The sequence below is a fragment of the Hypanus sabinus genome, chromosome 11 (genome assembly GCF_030144855.1).
Source record: "Hypanus sabinus isolate sHypSab1 chromosome 11, sHypSab1.hap1, whole genome shotgun sequence".
Taxonomy (NCBI): domain Eukaryota; kingdom Metazoa; phylum Chordata; class Chondrichthyes; order Myliobatiformes; family Dasyatidae; genus Hypanus; species Hypanus sabinus.
The window spans coordinates 38,197,322-38,215,826 of NC_082716.1; the positions used below are offsets into that span (position 1 = coordinate 38,197,322).

At 40.4% G+C, this 18,505-nt stretch overlaps 1 protein-coding gene across 3 annotated transcripts in view; it reads right to left on the reverse strand.

Annotated features, from left to right (window-relative positions):
* dmap1 (DNA methyltransferase 1 associated protein 1) overlaps positions 1–18,505 on the reverse strand; it is a 101,588-nt gene that overhangs the window by 49,705 nt on the left and 33,378 nt on the right. For 2 of the 3 annotated variants that reach the window (XM_059984147.1, XM_059984146.1), the window contains exons 3-5: positions 15,176–15,267; positions 3,123–3,318; positions 2,589–2,747 (exon numbers count right to left, since the gene is read on the reverse strand). In XM_059984147.1, the coding sequence (XP_059840130.1) occupies positions 2,589–2,747; positions 3,123–3,318; positions 15,176–15,267 (447 nt within the window). The remainder of the gene's footprint in view (positions 1–2,588; positions 2,748–3,122; positions 3,319–15,175; positions 15,268–18,505) is intronic. The other variant, XM_059984149.1, reaches the window with a different exon arrangement.

The following is an 18,505-nucleotide window of genomic DNA, read 5'->3' on the forward strand; positions in this document are numbered from 1 at the left end:
ACAAAAATCACAACATACACTTTGTATAACAAGGTGTGCATCAGAGGCCAGTGACGGTGCAGTCTTATTACTGTAGCTGCTCGTTTCCTGATTACTACATGTTCAGCTACTGATTGAGAGTTATTTGATTATTAGAAACACAAGTCTGCAGGAAGCTGTTCGACAAATGATGATGACAGTTGAGATGACCTATTCATTCAGAATATTTATCACTAACCTGAAATTTGTTAAAGAGTCTTTACGATGTATTGAAAAAGGCCAATTGGAATAATATGTAGGACCTGATATTGCCATTACTTGAGACTCTTTTGCTAAGAAATGCATAACAGTTTCACTTATTGTGCAAGAAGAAAAGAAAAAAAATTGGGCTTTCTTGCAAGCTTCTCATATCTCTATGTCAATAACCTGGATCACTGCATGTTAGGTTGCTAGGTTAACAAAGTAGATATTTGATATATGTTGTTTAGTTGCTCTCGTTACTAGATATAGCAAACAATCTGCCTTACTATGGTTGATATTATGCAAAGATCCTAAACAAGACTGTTATTGAGTCATACTGTGTAGCTAATAACTACTAAGTAAAACAAAGTTAAAAGAATATCCAATATGGCAGCTTCCTTTAATTTGACAATAGTCTTGTACATTAATATTATTTTTCCAACATTAATTGTCAAAAAAACTAAATGTTGATGCCCAGGATGCATTTTAAGGCACACATTATCAGTTGTAGGTACATTATACTTCAGATATATCAAGCATTCAATCTTAAGTTTCCACTTTACTACAAGCAAGCTCCAACGAACTGGACCAACATGAAATTTATGATAAATGTAAGCAATTTCTTCTCCAATAAATCCTGCTACTCAAGTGATCCAGCATGAAATTCTTTTGCCATGCTGCAGTCCCCAATCATTATACTCGAAATCAGAACAGTTTAATCCATATAAATTGCTTACAACACTAAGTAAGTTCATAAAACAGGTTCATTCCTAGGTCCACCTACAACAACAAACAGAAGAGATTCTGCAGATGCCGAAATCAAGAGTAACATTGAAAGTTAGGCAGCATCTACGGAAAGGAATGAAGGGAAAGGGAAGGGAAAATGATAAATGGAAAAGGTAAAGAGCTAAAGAATAAGGAATCTGATAGGAGAGGAGAGTGGTCCATAGGAAAAGTGTGAGGAGGAGGGGCAGCATTAGGAGGTGATAACCAGCAGAAGAGAAGAGTTAAGAAAGTAACCAAAGTGAGGAATGAAAAAAGGGGGAGGGGGAAAATTACCATAAATTCAAGAAATTGATGTTCATGCCATCAGCTTGGAGGCTACCCAGACGGAATATCAGGTGTTGCTCCTCCAACTTGATCATGGCCTCATCATGGCAGTAGAGGAGGCCATCAAGGGACATGTTGGAATCTGATTCCTTCTTCATCAGCTACCTTTTCCACATAACACTTTCCCTTCCCCTCACCCACCTTCTTTCTTTGGCTTCCTCACCCTTCCCTTCTGGTCCTGGAAGTGTCTCGGCCTGAAACGTTAACTGTTTATTCCTTTTCATAGCTGCTGCCTGACCTGCTGAATTCTTCAAGCATTTTGTATGTTTACTCCACCTACAACAATGTGTTTTTGGGGGAAATGCTCTGTTGGCTTTGAATATTATCCTGTCATTTGTTTCACTGGAAGAATTGTAAAAAAGAATTGAACTTGTAGCTTAGAAAAAGTGTTGTGGCTAGATTTTAAAAATTTGCATATTCTGCTGGTTTCTCTAACGTCAATTCAGGATAGTAAACACAGTAAATCACAACTTGAAGTATCATCTAAAAATAAGTGCTTGAAGTTATAGAGAGAGAACTTACATTTCTATAATGCCTTTCATGAACTTTGGTTATGTCCAACAACAAAATACTTTTTAAAAACTGTTGTAATGTAAGGAAATGTAGAAGTATTTTGCCATTGTTGGAATTGGTGCACAACGAGATAAGTGGTCAAGTGAAGGTAGTGCAGCAGTTAGCACAGCTCCAGGGACCCTGATTCAATTAGATCTCATGTACTGTCTGTGTGGAAATAGTATGTTTATTCCATGACTATTGTCTAGGTAACCGTTGGTCAGTTTATGGGATTTTTATAAAGATTAGCTGTATTTGTCACATGTACATCAAAACACAGTAAAATGCATCATTGGCATCAAATCGAATCAGCGAAGATTGTACTGGGCAGCCCACAAGTGTATCTACACTCTGGTACCATGTAGCACACCCACAACTGATAAACCTAATTGTACCTTTTTGAAATGTGTGAAGAAACTACAACACTGGGAGAAAATCCACGCAGTCACAGGAAGAACGTGCAAACTCCTTAAAGACAGAGGTGAGAATCAATTTTACAGCTACCACTGTAAAGCATTAACCACCACACCACCGTGTTTAGGTCAATAGACACCACTTACCTTCGGACATTATATGGTAACATAAAAGGTCTGTAAAATAAGAGCAATGCTTCCACACAAAAAAAATCTATGTATTCCATTGCTCAGAGCTGTTTAGATTTTCCAGTGTTCACATTGGTTCTTTCCATTCATTTTGGCTTTACTCACCCTGAACTGCTGGTGGTCATAGCGGTCGTGGATGACAATGAAACGGAGATCAAAACGTTTGCAGAGGTCAAATAGATGGTCTGTTTCTGCTTTTGTCCATCCATCATCATGTAGATACATCTGATACTCTTGCTCTGAGTATACAGGCACCTGAACAGTCTATAGTTTGCAAAGAAATTTACTTTGAACTTTCTTCAACAAAAGATGGACATAAATTGGTAGAATTCATATTAAATTGTCATTCCAATAGCGTGATAAGAAGAAGCCTCATTTACATGCCACTTACAATTGTCAGCAAAAACATTGGAGGATCTTCACTGTAATCACTTACAGTCAAAGAAAATATAAAAAAATGTGACAACAAAATGTGCTTGCATGAATTAGTTTGTAAATATTTTCACTTAGTTTAAAACTACAATCTGACCAAGCACACACTAAAGCTAGAACACAACAGGCAGAAAATCCTAACATTCATCAAATATAGTTAATCCAACAAGTTCTTTTGGTCTTTTTAATGATATTACTGTACTTTACCTTATTAAACCGAGCAAAAGGGTAATCTTTGCCTTCATCTGCCAGGCGTCTCCAATGATAAAATATTGCACCATCTTTCCTGGCAGGGTTGGTAAAAGGCATCCACTTCCATGGTCGTACCTTCTTACAGCCAAGCTTTGCTTTAACGGTTCTGTAACCTTGAGTTGTGTCACTCGGAAGCAATGGAGGGGCATCCCTGTACACAACAAATGCAGAAAGATACATGTAAGATGCCAACACCTTGTTAACAAAAATCATTTCTACTTTTTGCAATACAAATAAGGCCTTTGTATCAACTTTCCAACTACAAAACAATACATCAAAATTTTAATTTTAATTTTGACACATCTGTTTTTATCAACAGTTTATTCATGAACAAACCAACTTAATCAAACATGATAACACAGAATTTTGAGCTGTCAAGGCTGGCTACAGCATCATCAACATATATGGAATGTAGGGGTTTATACGAGGAGTACTTACAAAAAGAAGGAAAATAACAAGCAACCGTATAAAACATCAATAAAGGTAATGATAACTAGGATGCATTGGTAAGGGGAAATACATACATGCCATTGGTTCACTGGCATGTAAAGTCAGAGTAAAGCAGAAGACAGTTCACGCACACAAAATGCTGGAGAAACTCAGCAGGTCATGCAGTATCTATGGAATATAAGCAGTCAATGTTTTGGATCAAGACATTTCATCCTGATAAAGGGTCTTGGCCTGAAAGGTCAACTATTTATTAACCTGCGGATTGTCTGGTGGTCAGAAAACAGTTCACACTACATTAGGTCTACCCAAGGATTCTTACCAAGGTCAGTGAAAATAGAAATGAGGTAACAACTGAGGCTACGTCCACACTAGACCAGATAAATCCATAGCCAAAGTTTTTTCTCTTCGTTTTGACCCTCCATCAACACTGAAATGGCATTTTCCTCCCCCAAAAACTGAGCTTTTCTAAAACGCCCTCCAGAGTGTGTAAATTTGAAAACACCGATTGGGCAGAGTAGTGTGGACAGGGTAACCGGAGATTCTAAAAATGCTGTCATGATGTGCCGGAACAGATGGTGGCGGCAGCCTGGCATTTCATTGTTTTCTTGAATGCAATCCCCCACACAACCTAACAATTTCAGAACAGATGCCAACGAGACTGAAGCCAGAAGAGTTAGAAATGTACTCATGGAATACTTTGACCCATAACTTACTGAATAAATAAGTATATTCACTTTGCTGTTTTCTGTCCTTGCTTGTATGAAGCTAGTTTACTCATTTATGCAAGTACTTCTCTAACAATAGATGTGTAACAGCCTAATGTAACATTGTATGGAAATACAAAATAACACTGATGCAGACATGTTTTATACGTTTAACAAGGTGCTTTATTAATGCAACAGAGTTAGTCAGTTTTTCAATGTTCATCATCAGCTGGGTCATACTGTCCGTGAACTCCCTGTCGGTTGCCTCCATATGCTCCAGTATTTGTTTTTCTTTTAGTTTTAAGTCCTCCTGTGCGAGAGCCAATAACTGTTCGTCATTCGGCAATTTCCTTTTAAGTTTTTCTAGTCTGTAACTGCACGAACACACACTTTCACAGCGAGATTCAACATCAAACATGTCGCTTGTTTTCTGTAGATGTGTCCTGCGCATGCCTAGTAGGAGGAGATTCACCCAAATACCTGTTTTAATGTGGATGGAGGTACTTTCAAGAACGCTTGCTGCGGACGCCTATCATTCTTACGCAAAACCGACGTTTTCAAAATTATATGGTCTAGTGTGGACGTAGCCTGAACTACTCTTACTCTACATGTATGTGAATGTGAGCAGTGTAGTGAATAAGACTAATGAATTCTGCAAACAGATAGCCATATAGAGAAAGTTGCAATAACTGAAACTTGTTTCAAATAGGACAAGGCTGATTATAAAGTACGCATGGATCCAATGTGTTGAAAGAGATATATAAAGGGGTAGTAGAATCATTGTTCAAAGAATTTTACAATATGGGGAGGGGGTACAGAGAGACAGAAAGACAGATCAAAGCATTGTTTGCAAGTGGAGAACAAACAAACCCAGAGCTCCCTGGATGACTGAAGATATAGAGAATGGTAAAGCAAAACAAAAGGCCACATCTGGTAAATGCTGGGTTGTAAATACTTGCTGATTACAAATGACAAGAAGACAAAATTAAAATTAGGGAAACAAAGAGAGTGAATGAGAGGAGATTAGGTATCAGGTGGTGTTCAATTAGCATGTACAAAGTAAATGATGGCACTTGGAGGAGTGATGCCGGTTAAGAAGAAAAAAATGGGATTATTGCTGCAATTATTGTTAAGGTACTGAATAGGTACCTTTCCAAGGAGGTGATAACTGACAGATTGGATACAATAAAATTTATAGCATGGAAGTATTAGCAAAGTAAGTTGAAGTTCAAGTAAGATCCTAGGATTTTGAGCTAAGAATGGTAGGATTTACAGGGGTACAAACCATAATGCTTTATGAATGCAAAGGATAGTGACCAAGGTGTTGAAGGACTGGAAAGTAGTAAATATTATTCCCTTGTTCCAAAAAGGAAGGAAGAATAAACCTAGCTGCTACAGGTCAGTTGGATTAACCTCAGTGGCATGGAAGCTTTAGAAAGACTGATATGCGAGTGACAGCAGCAGCAGTCAACAGAAGGAAATTGGATTAAGACAAACAGATTTATTAAGTTAAACTTGTGTCTAACCAATTTAATAGTTTTATTGTAAAGTGCAAAAAAAAGTACGAGCATCTGAAAAAGTGTCCTAAATTTTGTAGGAACTTGTGAGTAACATGGAGGTTACCACAAGAACCCAAATATTTGCAGTTTCTGCAAGTAATTTGATGTTTCCAACCAAGCTTTAACTCTGTATTTCCATGAATTTTCACTAGCATCCTGCTATAGAGAATACTCCTTAGAGAGGAATGGATATCAATGAAATGGAGTTCTGGAAAAACAATGGGGGTGCAATGAGCCGCCGATACAATATACCATGCTAGTACTGCTACTCAGGAATGAAATTCTAGGACTGACAACAGTCCTGACTAAATGGTTAAAGCTGCCAGCCTCAACTTTGGCAGGTTTTGTTGCAGCCATGTAATTTGTTTTTTCAAAAGTGGCATCACTGATTTCCACAAGAGAATGGAAATTTAAAGAATTTGTAAACTGAAATTTCTACTGGAAAAATTACATATAACAAATTTTAATTCTGCCTGGTGGTCAGCAATGAGCACAAATGATTTACCACTTGCCACAAGTTCTGAACCAACATCTCATAATCTCACCACAGAGAGTATGTAATAAATGATTACAAAAACTGCCAGACTGAAAACCATAAACGCACAACAAACCAAGCCAAGTGGATGAAATTTTTTCAAATGCTTCATGAGGGGAACAGCTGAATATGTATCACCATCTTGTGGCCACTATACAAGTTACATTTGCAACTTAATTTTTATTTCATTCATTTTTCACAATCCAGACATCAATAGCAAAGCTAGCATTTAATGCTCATGCCAACCTGTCCATGAGCCACCTTCTTGAACTGCTACAGTCTTTCTGGTGAAAGTATCGCTATGGTACTGCTAAGGTGAGAGTTTCAAAATGTAATAATGAAGAAATTAAGATGCATTTCCAAACCATTCAACTTAGAAAGAAGCCTGTATATTGTACCTTCCACACTGATCCTTCTTGGTAGAGGTCATAGGTTTGTATGGCATTGTCAGGCCATGTAACATTTTGTAGGTGATATACAGCAGACATTTTCTGATAGTGATTGAGGGAATAAATGTTTAGGATAATGACACCAGATTACCTTGTCTTGAATGATGTTAAACTTCTTGAAATCTAATTCATCCAGGCAAGAGTCATCTCTGTTCTGATTTGTGACTTAAAGATAGCAGAAATGCTTCATTGAGAGTCTCTCACTGCAAAATTATCTGGCTTCTGACTTTCTCTTATATTTACGATGTTGATCCATTTGAATTTCTAGTTGCCTGTGATGTGATCATGGTGGGTGGGTGGGGGGGGGGGGAGCTTCACAATGATAATAATATCAAATATGGTGCAAATGTTACAACACCTATCAGCCCATATCCATATGATGACTAAGCCTTGCTGCATTCAGGAATGAACTGGTTCATTTGCTGAAGTGCTGCAAGAAAATAAATAATGTACATATATCAGTAAACATTCCCAACTAAGCAACCTTACTTCTGGACTTATGGAAGAACGGTTATTGATAAATGAGCTGGTGGGGTGGGGGAGGAGGTTAGGTCTTAAGACTTCAGGAACTCCTGCAGTAGTGCCGTGGGACAAGGACGATTGATGTCTAGCAACAACAATCATCTACCTAAGTGGAGTGATTCTAATCATTAGAGGCACACACCTGGTAGGCACATTCCTGGGTTGGAGGTCTACGTGAGTCCGGAGTTTGGAGTCCCGTGATCATCAAGTCCTGGAGTTAACAGAGGGTTGAAGCCTGAAGGTCAAGGACAGAAGTTGAGGCCCAATGTTGGCTTGTCCGGAAGTTACAGGCTTGATATCCGCAAGTCTATGAGTTTGAGCCAGGGATGACCCCCAGATCAGCAAATTCCAAAGTCAGAAGCTGGTGGAAGTCCAGAGTTTAAGGCCAGGAGTTAAAAATTCTGTGGTCTGCAAATCCTGGGATCATTATCGAAGGCTGAAACCCGAAGGTTGAAGACCGAATTCAGCAAATCCAGAAGTTGAGGCACAATAGTCAAAGCCCCTGCATCAGTGGGTTTGGAAGTCAGAGGCCCAATGACTGCGAGTCTGAGAGCCTGGGCCAGGGACTTGAGGTTGGAGATCCAATGGCATCCTGTCCTGGGGTTGGAGACCTGTCTGTGTGTGTGAATGGATGGGCAAGTGGGTGGGAGGGAGAAAGGGGGCTTGTCTTGCTGTTGTTGTGTGAACATTATAGGCATGCTATGTTGGTGCCAGAATGTGTGGTGACACTTGCAAGCTGCCCCCAGCAAAACCTTTAAGATATGTTGGTTGTTAACACAAACTACGTATTTCACTGTATGGTTTGCTGTACATGTGATAAGTAAGTGAACCTGAATGCTACCCACAATCAGTTAACTACCAACTTGATGTCAAGTGTAGCTATTCTTATTCACCCCAGAGTTCAGTTCTTTTGTTCCAGGTTCAGAGCAAGGTGGTAAGAAGTCTGAAGCACAGGTCTCTTAGCAGCAGAACCTTCCATCACTTTGCTAACAAACGTGAGCTGCCATCCCTTTATTCTGAGGCTGTGCCCTCTGGTCCTAGATAATCCAACTATAGGAAACATCCTCTCCACAACCACTCTATGAGATCCCCTCCACTGCCCCCCCCCCCCACCATTCTACTAAACTCTAGCAAGTACAGGCCCAGAGCCATCAAATATTCCTCATACCTTAACTCTGCCATTTCCAGAATAATTCTTGTGAACCTCCTCTGGACCTTCTCCATTGCCAATATATTTTTCCCCCCACAGATAGGGACCCAAAACTACTCCAAGTGAGATCTGAAAAATGCCTTATAAAGCATCAGCATTACATCGTTGATTTCAAATTCTAGTCCTCTTGAAATTAATGTTAACATTCAATTTGCCTTCTTTACCACCAACTCAAACTGCACATTTAATTTTAGGACCCTGAACAAGTGTTCTCAAGTCCCTTTGCACCCCTGAATCATAATGACATTGTTTCAATCACAAGGTCAGAGGGGGAGAAGCCTAACAGCAAAAGGAAGTCAGGATGAATGGGTAATTTTCAGATAAATAGTAGGGTGCAGGTATCAGTGCCAGATCTCAACAATTTGTCATCTTATTAACTTGAATGAAGGAACTACGTGTACTGTAGCAAAATTTGCTGAAGTTGCACTATTAGATGAGTTACCAAATTGTTGATAAAACAAGGAGCTGCAACAGTTATAGAGATAGCGTAACAAAAGATTGACAGGCAAAATATAATGTGGGAAAGGACGAGGTGATCCACTTTAGAAGGAACAGAAAACATTTAAGTGAAGTAAGATAACAAAATCCTGCTGTATAAGGTATCAGGGGATCATAATGCATTGTGCTAGCATACAGCTACAGCAAGTAATCAAGAAAGCTAAAGAAATATTTCCTATTTTTTGCAAATATAATGGAATAAAAAAGTAGGGTTTTTTTTTTAAAAAAGGGAGCTAATGAAAGCCCTGGAGTACTGATTACAGTTTTGTTTCCAAATTTCAGGACAATACAGTACTCTATTGGTATAAGTGCAGAGGGGGCTTCTCTGGATCTCTAGGATGAAATGGTTATAGTATCAAGAGAAATTCAGCAGGTTGAGCCATGTTTAGAAAAATGACAGGTAATTGTGGAAACATAATCCTGAGGGGAGATTGGCACATTGGAATATTTTACTTCTGGCGATACGTAGTACTGGCGGGCATAAGTTGCCCCAAGACATGGAAGAATTCCTTCTCTGAGAGGCTTTTGATTCTTCTTGAATTCCTTACCCCAAAGAGGGATGTTAGTACAATCACCATACTCAAGAAAGCACCATTCAAAGAACTCCATCATCCAAGTCATGCTATCTTCTCACAGCTACCATTGAGTAGGAAGCATGAAGTCCCTCACTACTGGTTGTTAAACTGTAGTGATCAGGTTTGTGCTGATTGGTTCAAGAACAGCTACTATCCTTAAACTGTTCAGTTCTTGAAGCAATCAGCACAAATCTAATGAGTACAGTTTAACAAAACTATAATTACTTGGATTACTTTGCACTAAAGTTGACTTCTTTTTATTCTATGTTCTATCTTGTAAAAAATGTGTATAATTTATGTTTTACTTGTGAATGCTGGCTGTATGATGATGCATATGTCGATGAAAGCTGCAAGTAAGATTTTCACTGCACCATACCTGTGCATTTGGCAATAAACTTTGACTTTCCATTCAAGGTTGTGAGTGGCAGACACTTGATCAATAAAGGAGTCAAGTGTTAGGAGGAAAGAGAATGGTATTGAGATCAGTTTGCCTCAGCCACAATCCTGAATGGCTGAGCAGGCACAAAGAGTTGATTGGCTACTTCTCCTCCTCTTTGTTGTGTTCTTAATGTGGTCCTGTAATGCAGTTTTGAGGGATTGTAATGGAGGAGTCTGACACCTAGTTGTATTGCATTATTGTACCTTACAGTCAATGACAGGCTTTTGCTTAATTCATCTATGGGACAGCTCTGCCAATTTAGATACCAATCCCCAGATGGTTGAGATATAAACGTCACAAGGTCATCTGGCCTACAAATTACTCTGCCATTTCCAAATTCAATGCCTTGATTGATGATTCATCTGTTTTTCTTATTTTTCTGAACACAATAGCTATGGTATAATCCTCCACAGATAGCTGATACTAAAGAGCAAATATTTATTGCAACACACACAAAATGCTGAAGGAACTCAGCAGACCAGACAGCATCTATGAAAATGAACAAACAGTCGAAGTTTTGAGCCGAGACCCTTCTTCAGGGCAGAATATTTATTGCCCCTTGCCAATGCATAGCATGGTAGTACATCCTGCCACAACTCTTCTTCAATGTCAATCTATTATCTGATACTAGGAGATAAATGAGAAAACATTTTATATATATATATATATATATATATATATATATATATATACACATACACACAGTCCGCCCTCCTTATCCGCGAGGGATTGGTTCCGGGACCTCTCGCAGATATCAAAAAACGCGGATGCTCAAGTCCCTTATTCAACCTATCTCAGTGCGGTGGACATTAGAACCCAGCGGCGGAGCTCTGAATCCGCCGTGTTTCTGATCACGATTGAAAATAAAGTGGAAATAATAAAGCGATCAGAAAGAGGTGAAATGCCTTTGGTCATTGGAAAAGCGTTAGGCTACAGTCGGTCAACGATCGTAACAATTTTAAAGGATAAAGTGAGAAAGGCCCTGGCCCGATGAAAGCTACAATTATTACTAAGCAATGCAGTGGTTTAATTATTGGGTTTTGGGATTTTGGGTTTTTGATCCTCCACATCAACCAGACACGGATGGAGAGTGCACTCGGGGGTGATCTGTCACTAGATCGAACTCAGGAACTTCCCTTCCCAAGCCTGGCGCTGAAACATATGTTCTTAAGTGTTTTATATGTATAGAAAGGTAAAATATATACTATATATTTAGACAAACGTTTGACTAACTGATGCTAAATAATACCGGATGTACCTGTTCCTACTTACTTAGTAAGAGAACCGATTTTTTTCGAACCCAATCTACAATAACCTATGCACATCCTCCCGTATACTTTAAATTAGTGGTCACCAACCTTTTTAAGCCCAAGATCCCCTACCTCGGCCTTAATGAAAGGCGAGGTTGACCCCAGATCGATTAGTTACACGCATGTGCACTGAGACAGAAAAGACCGTAAGTAAAATCCCACAAACCGGAAGTAAAAATAGTGTATAAACACCAGGGGTACCCACTCTTTTTTGCACCGCGAACCGGTTTAACACTGACAATATTCTTGTGGACCGGATGACGGGGGGTAGGGGGGGGCGGTGTTAATCACAACCGGAATACAGTGATACTTGAAGCAGGTTCCTTACGTCCAGTCTATTCCGCAATTTAGTTTTCGTGGCCTTCGGCACTTAGCTTCTGTCCCGCTTGCTACACGTTTTTTCTGCTCACAAAACTCAATGGGTTTGTCTTTAAATGCAGGGAGCCGAAGCAGTTTTGAGGGCTTCATTGACTCATTTGACAGCCTCCCGACCCGAACTGCAGCCTCCGCCCGCCCGCCGCCAGATGCCTTGGCCAGGTGCGGCTGGTCGTGGGTGGGGTGAGAGGACAAGGTCAGGGCCGGAGGTCCCCGTGCTGGGGCCGCAGCGATCGCAGTCCAGAAAGAGCGACAGACCGAGAAAGTGAGGAGTGCGACAGGGCGCATGCCTGCCCCCCCCCCCCCCCCGTAGGATCTATCGGCTGACAAAAGTTTGTTTCAGCCGGTCAGGCAGCATCCATTGAATAAAATCTGTTGAATCCGCTGCTGAGTTCATCCAGCTTGTTTCTACGTGTTAATTTGACCACAGCATCTGCAGTGTACTTTGTGTTTACTAAAAGTTTGTTCCAGTAGATCGCAGTGGATTGTGTTCAATCCGCTACTTTCGAAACGTTGAGCCCGAATTAGGTCATCTGCGAATATTGTAGCACCGGGTTCTCCATGAACATTCGGTGTGGTGAACAGGTTTAGAGGCGGCGCCCAACTGTCCGCGCTCTAGGCCAGAAGCAACGGCGCTTCTCACCTGCCGCGTGAGTCCAACCAGTGATCCCTGGCACAAGGGTATCACGGCGTTTCGGCGAATGCTGACCTCGCGTGGGTTCAAGTTCAACATTGGATGTGACAGGGAATGAGGAAAGGTGCAACTGACTCGTATTGTTTCCTCGCGGCCCAGTAGTTGGGGACCACTGAATTACACTGTGCAGTGCGAGGGAGCTACACTGGGCAGAAAGAACGGAACTAAAACCCTGCAACCCGGAAACAATCTCTCGACAGTATTTGTGTATTTATTTTTCTTCTTTATCAGGATCTACTTGGAAAGTCTCAAAGATCGACCAGTCGATCTCAATCGACAGGTTGGCGACCACTACTTTAAATGATCTCTAGATTACTTATAGTACCTAATACAATGTAAATGCTATGTAAAATAGTTGTTATACTGCATTGTTTAGGGAATAATGACAAGAAGTCTGTACATGCTCAAACAACAAGTGCTGGAAGAGTAAACACTGCAGATGCTGTGGTCAAATCAAGATGTACAAAAAAGCTGGATGACTTCCGTGTTTTCTCAATTCGCGGTTGGTTGAATTCGCGCATGCGGAACTCGCGGATAAGGAGGGCTGACTGTAATTCACTCATTTAACAACGTTCTTGAGCTGTGAGGTGCCCACCTCTTGAATTTTGCTATTTACAAAGCACATGGATGGGCCATCTTTTCCTCAAAGAACAAAACCCATACCTGAGCTTTTCCAATTGACAACATGCCCAGCAAATAAGATTATCTAAGACATGGGAAACTGCCTGGAGTTTCTGTCTTGCACAGGTTGTGCACTCTACAAGTCTGAGATAACTAACCATTTCTGTTCCTGTTTAAGGTAGCTCGCTAAGCAGAACTCAGAATAATTAATTTCATCTTTTAGTTATAAAACTGCAGTGATTTTTTTAAAAAGATGAACTTTGTCACATGTACACTGCAACATCTAATGCAGTGTATCGTTTTGTGTCAAATCAAATCAGGTCTTTTTTGTTAAGATGGAGGCGCTTGCATGCAGCAGCCTCTTGGGGACCAACCAAAGCTGCTTTTTTTTATGATCACAAGACAATTCTACTCCAAGAACTTTGGGTAATGCAGGGCTACGCCACTAGTGAGCTGCTCATTGATCAGAGTAGCTGCACTGTTGTCGAAGGAGCTGACCAGGATGTCGAGGAAGGAGTTGACCTGGCTGCAGACACTGGTGCTTCTTGCTACTCGAAGGCAATAGAGTTGGTCTGCGAAAGCAGCATGCAGTATAACAGTGGGTGATTGTCTCCGACACTTCACTTGCAATTGCAAGACTCTTTGGACAATGACAATATAAGTTGCCACAGGTCTGTTACTCTTGTCTGGTGGTGTGACTGATGACATGGAAGCCATGCAGCCTGGATGTAGTGAGGACAAGGCCTCAAGTCGTGAGCTTGCATGCTGCTTACCAGGAGAGGAGACGCTGGAGACAGTGCAGTGTGGCAGCCATACTTGGCTTGGAGCTGATCTCTCCCGTTGATGCTGCCCTTTTGTGTTCAATTGGTGGATGACAGGCTGGACTGCATGTGTCTGTACAATGTTGCGAGACTGTACCATTAATTGTGGGACAAATCACTCAGGATCTTGGAATGCTATTACATTCAGCTGTATGCTATACATATGGTTGAAAGATAATTAAATTTTATTCGATTTGATTTGACCTCAGCAAAGATTGTGCTAGGCAAGAGTTGCACACTTTCGACTCGAACACAGAATGCCAACAACTCACTAACTCTACAAGTACATCTTTGGAATGTGGGAGGAAATCAGAGCGCCTGGAGGAAACCTACGCATCTCAGGGAGAATGTATAAACCTTTTAAAGGTAACGATAAAGTAATCACTGGTGCTGTAAAGTGATGCACTAACCAACCACTACACTACTGCACCACCCTACTACATTGCTGTGCCACTTACTTTACTATAGTCCTTTATTCACCAAAGTCCACACTCTTTAGACATTGCCCTCTGTGTTTTAGCAAAGCCCATTAATTTGTATATCCAGTTCCAAGTTCTAAGTAAGCTCGCAATAACTGCAGTTAATCAGCTGCCACTATTTAATCACCTAAAAACCAACAGGCTATATATATACACCACTTCTTATTACTTACTTACAGTTGCAAATGCAAACTGCATGGTTAAGAATATTTATATATAAAACTAAATTAAACGAATAAATAATTGAAGCATTATCAACTCTCTTACTCACCAAAGCAGACTCCAAACATACATGCTGTGGTGCAACATATTGGTGCTTTTAAAGGATCAAATAATTTCAGGATTTTTGAAAAAATAAATATAAAGCTTTGTTGAAAGCAAATGGGACTGATTAAATAGATCTTCTTAAGCATGCTTAAGAAGGGTCTACAACACATATACAATCCTGTAATTGGGATTTTTTACCTTTCATTTTCTGTCTCTGTCAAATTGCAGTTATGCATTATTTCTAATCTAAAATTTACTCCACTACATTAAGATGAGATGATGATCTGCTAATTTGCGTTGATAAAAATTTTCAAGGATTGATTCTAAACCAAAAAGATCCGTAAACTGTGAGTAGAATTCAGCACAGTGGAACAAGATTGCATTGTAATATTGCTTTTCAGCCACAGGAGGCTGCTGTAAATCTAAAGTTCAACATTCTTTAACTAACTATAAAAAGTGAGCAATGATAAAACCATTACAGATCATTTGCTTTTACTTACTTTTTGTCAGAATATAGGAGAGCATAAACTTCTCTGTGCATTCCCTCCGGTCTCTTGAAAGTGAGCGTTTCTGTTGATTTCTTTGACTTTTTCTAAACAGAAAAAAAATTGTTCTAAATTACCTTCAGCACTACAGGATGCAGTGACAGCTGGGGGATTGCTAAAGGAAATAAAACTGTACAGAAAACAAGTTAATCACAAAGTAGGAAATAAATATTAATTATAACCACCAATTATTCACATTATCTCATGTGCAAGCAGAGTAAAGTTCCAGCTGCCCATTTTATTCAGTATGTTAGTATCTATAGTGGACTTTAAAATTATCATTTTCAACAATTTTATGCAAAGGCAAAGATCCATTCTACTAACCTACTCTTTTCCTGACTTTTCAACACAAAAAAAACAATAAATGCTGATAATACTCAGCAGGAACACCTGAAATGCAAACACTTATTTCTATTCCACAGATGTTGCCTCACCTGCTGAGTATCTGCATTTCTACAAGTTGTTTTATCTCCTGCAGCATTTTGCTTTTTTTTTATTCCAGTTTCCAACATTTGCAGTCACTTGTGTCTCTGCAGTTCCAGCATCTGCAGTTCGTTGGTTTTCATTTTGAACACATTTATGCATGGAAAGGCTTATCTCTTCCTTCTTCATCTCAAATAAAAAAAAGGTACTTTTGATTTTATTTTTTCACCCTGAAATATTTTTAAATATTCTTCCAATTACATCGAGAGTTACTTAGTTTCAATTAAAGAAATACTTCATTACTTTTTTGATGGCTCTGTGGATTTAACATTGGTTAGCTACAAGATACTTTTAATTGTAAATCCATGTCAAATGAACTGACCCAAGTCAGACTAATTATAAGAGAATGATAAATGGCACTAATAATCTAAGAACTGGGAGTGTATAATTATTCAGTGATGTTACCCAAACATGCACAAGAGTTTTACAAAAACAAGATTTTACATGACTTTGATATCCCATTAGAGCAGGGGTTCCCAACCTTTTTTATGCCATGGACCCCAACCATTAACTAACAGAACCATGGACCCAAGGTTGGGAAGCCCTGCATTATTGAGCAAATAGATGCAATGTCCAAGTGTCAATACCCATGCAACGCTGTCTGACCTGTAACTGTCTTGGTCTCCTTTGCCACAGGACCAACATCTTGACTCTATCAAGTCCTAGTGACAGCTACTATGCATCAGAGAGGCGAAGCGTGCAGACGCCCAGCAAATCCACAGCTGTTTCCAGGACAGCGGTGGCAAGCGGCACATGTGGAAGGGCATTCAGGACATCACCAACTACAGGACAACATCACCTGCCTGTGCTGGTAATGCCTTCCTCCAAGATGCGCTAACAACTTCCACACTCGTTTTGAGGCAGAAAATGACGTGGTGGCGAAGAAGACCACCCCTCCTCCCAATGACCAGTTCATATGAGCCAATTCAGGAAGCTCGGATAAGTCTAAAGAGGACTTTGAACTTGGGGGGAAAAAATCTAAACCCTCCTCCTAAAGGCATACAAAGTGATCCTCCTGAGAGGCTGTAATGCCTCAATGGCAACCCTCTGGCAAAAAGAAATAGGGAAGGCTTTCTCCAGTGGAATCCTTATGATAAATTAATCATGGCAGACCCTGATTTAGCAAATGGGCCAGCACAAGACCTCAGGCTAACAACTCCAGTTCAAGCACTGGCAGCTGCTAAACTTTGTCATTGTTCAAGTGAAGGATCATAAAACTATTTGCATTATCCTGGTCTTAACAAATACTGATGACTGCTGAACTGAATGTTGTCTCATCTGCCCTACTATAACTATCAATAGGGCCCAAAATAGCAGCTTCAATTACAAGTATTATTCCAGAAGATCTATGTCAAAGCTGTAAAAACTACAATGGTAATTGTTTTTCAGCCCCAGCCCGGACACCAGAATGCCCACTGATTATATGCTTCCTTGAAGTCAACATACTTGGTCAACATACTAAGCTTTGAAGTAAATAATAAATCAAAGAGCTAATTAACCACAAACATAAGGAAAGCTTCACTTGTCTTCAAGGGAAAATAAAAGAACTTTAGCACCTGAATGCAGAGGTCCAGCTGAAAACACAGGAGTTAAAATTCTTAACATAGATGGAGAAAACACAGGAGGCTCAATGACTCACTGACAGCCATGACATGCACTGGTTCTTCCGTGCTATCAAAACCATCTCTGGCCAAACAGGCAAGATCATGGAAAACAAGGACCATTTTTCATAAAGAATGCAGATCAGCTCTATATGGGCAGATAGAATTGTTCTATGTTCTATATGAACAGAAGTCCTTCAAAGAAACCTAATTTAATTAAGAAAATGTCCAACTAATCCTTTCTGCCACATAATGCCCACACCCTTCTATTTTCTACATATTGATGTACCACCATATTGATGTACCACCTCAGGCAGCTCATTTCAGGAGCCCACCACTCTGTATTAAAAACTTGCTCCGCATATCTCTTATCTTAAGCACAGTCAGTAGTAGTCTCTCGAAGTCCGAGGAAGACGAATGTGTTGCGCAGTCAACGTCTGTGGGCACGCATAAGACTTCTGAGGCTGAGGTCCGAAGTGCAGATACGGTCACAGATGGGGCAAGGAGCACCGGCTGTTGGGGCAGGAGCAGACACCTTCCTGTGCCTTTCTTGACTCGCCTTGAGGCGCTGCATGTGCCAATTGGCTTGGAAGTTGTTTGCTGCCTTGGAGCATAGACTGCACCACTTGGACCGATCAGCAGCAGTGTGTTCGAGATCGCAGGGCTGGAGTTTGGCCCACTTAAGGTTTGTCTTGAGGTTGTCCTTGTACCTCTTCCTTAGGCGACCTCGGACACAGTTGCCCTGCTCCGGTTCTCCATAGAACAACTGACGCGGCATTCTGGACTCATCCATGCGGATCACACGGCCAGTCCATCGGAGCTGAGCCTTCAAAACCTTGGCTTCAATGCTTGTGGAATTGGCTCAGTCCAGGACTGTCAGGTTGGAGATATGGTCTTACCAGCGGATTTGCACGATTGATCGCAGAGCGCGATTGTGGAATTGTTCAAGCTGTTTGACATGTCTGCGATACAGTGTCCTTAAACGCATGCCCTCTGGTATCTGACATTTCAAACTTGGAATAAAAGATTCTGGCTGTCTATTCTATCTACGCCTCTCAATCTTGTAAACCTCTCAGATCTTCCCTCAACCTCCACAACAATTCAAGTTTGCCCAAACCCTATCTTAAGAGTCTTGGCAAAAGTAAATAGTGGTGATGAAATTTACTGATTCAAAAACAATCAAGGATTCCTCAAAGACCAT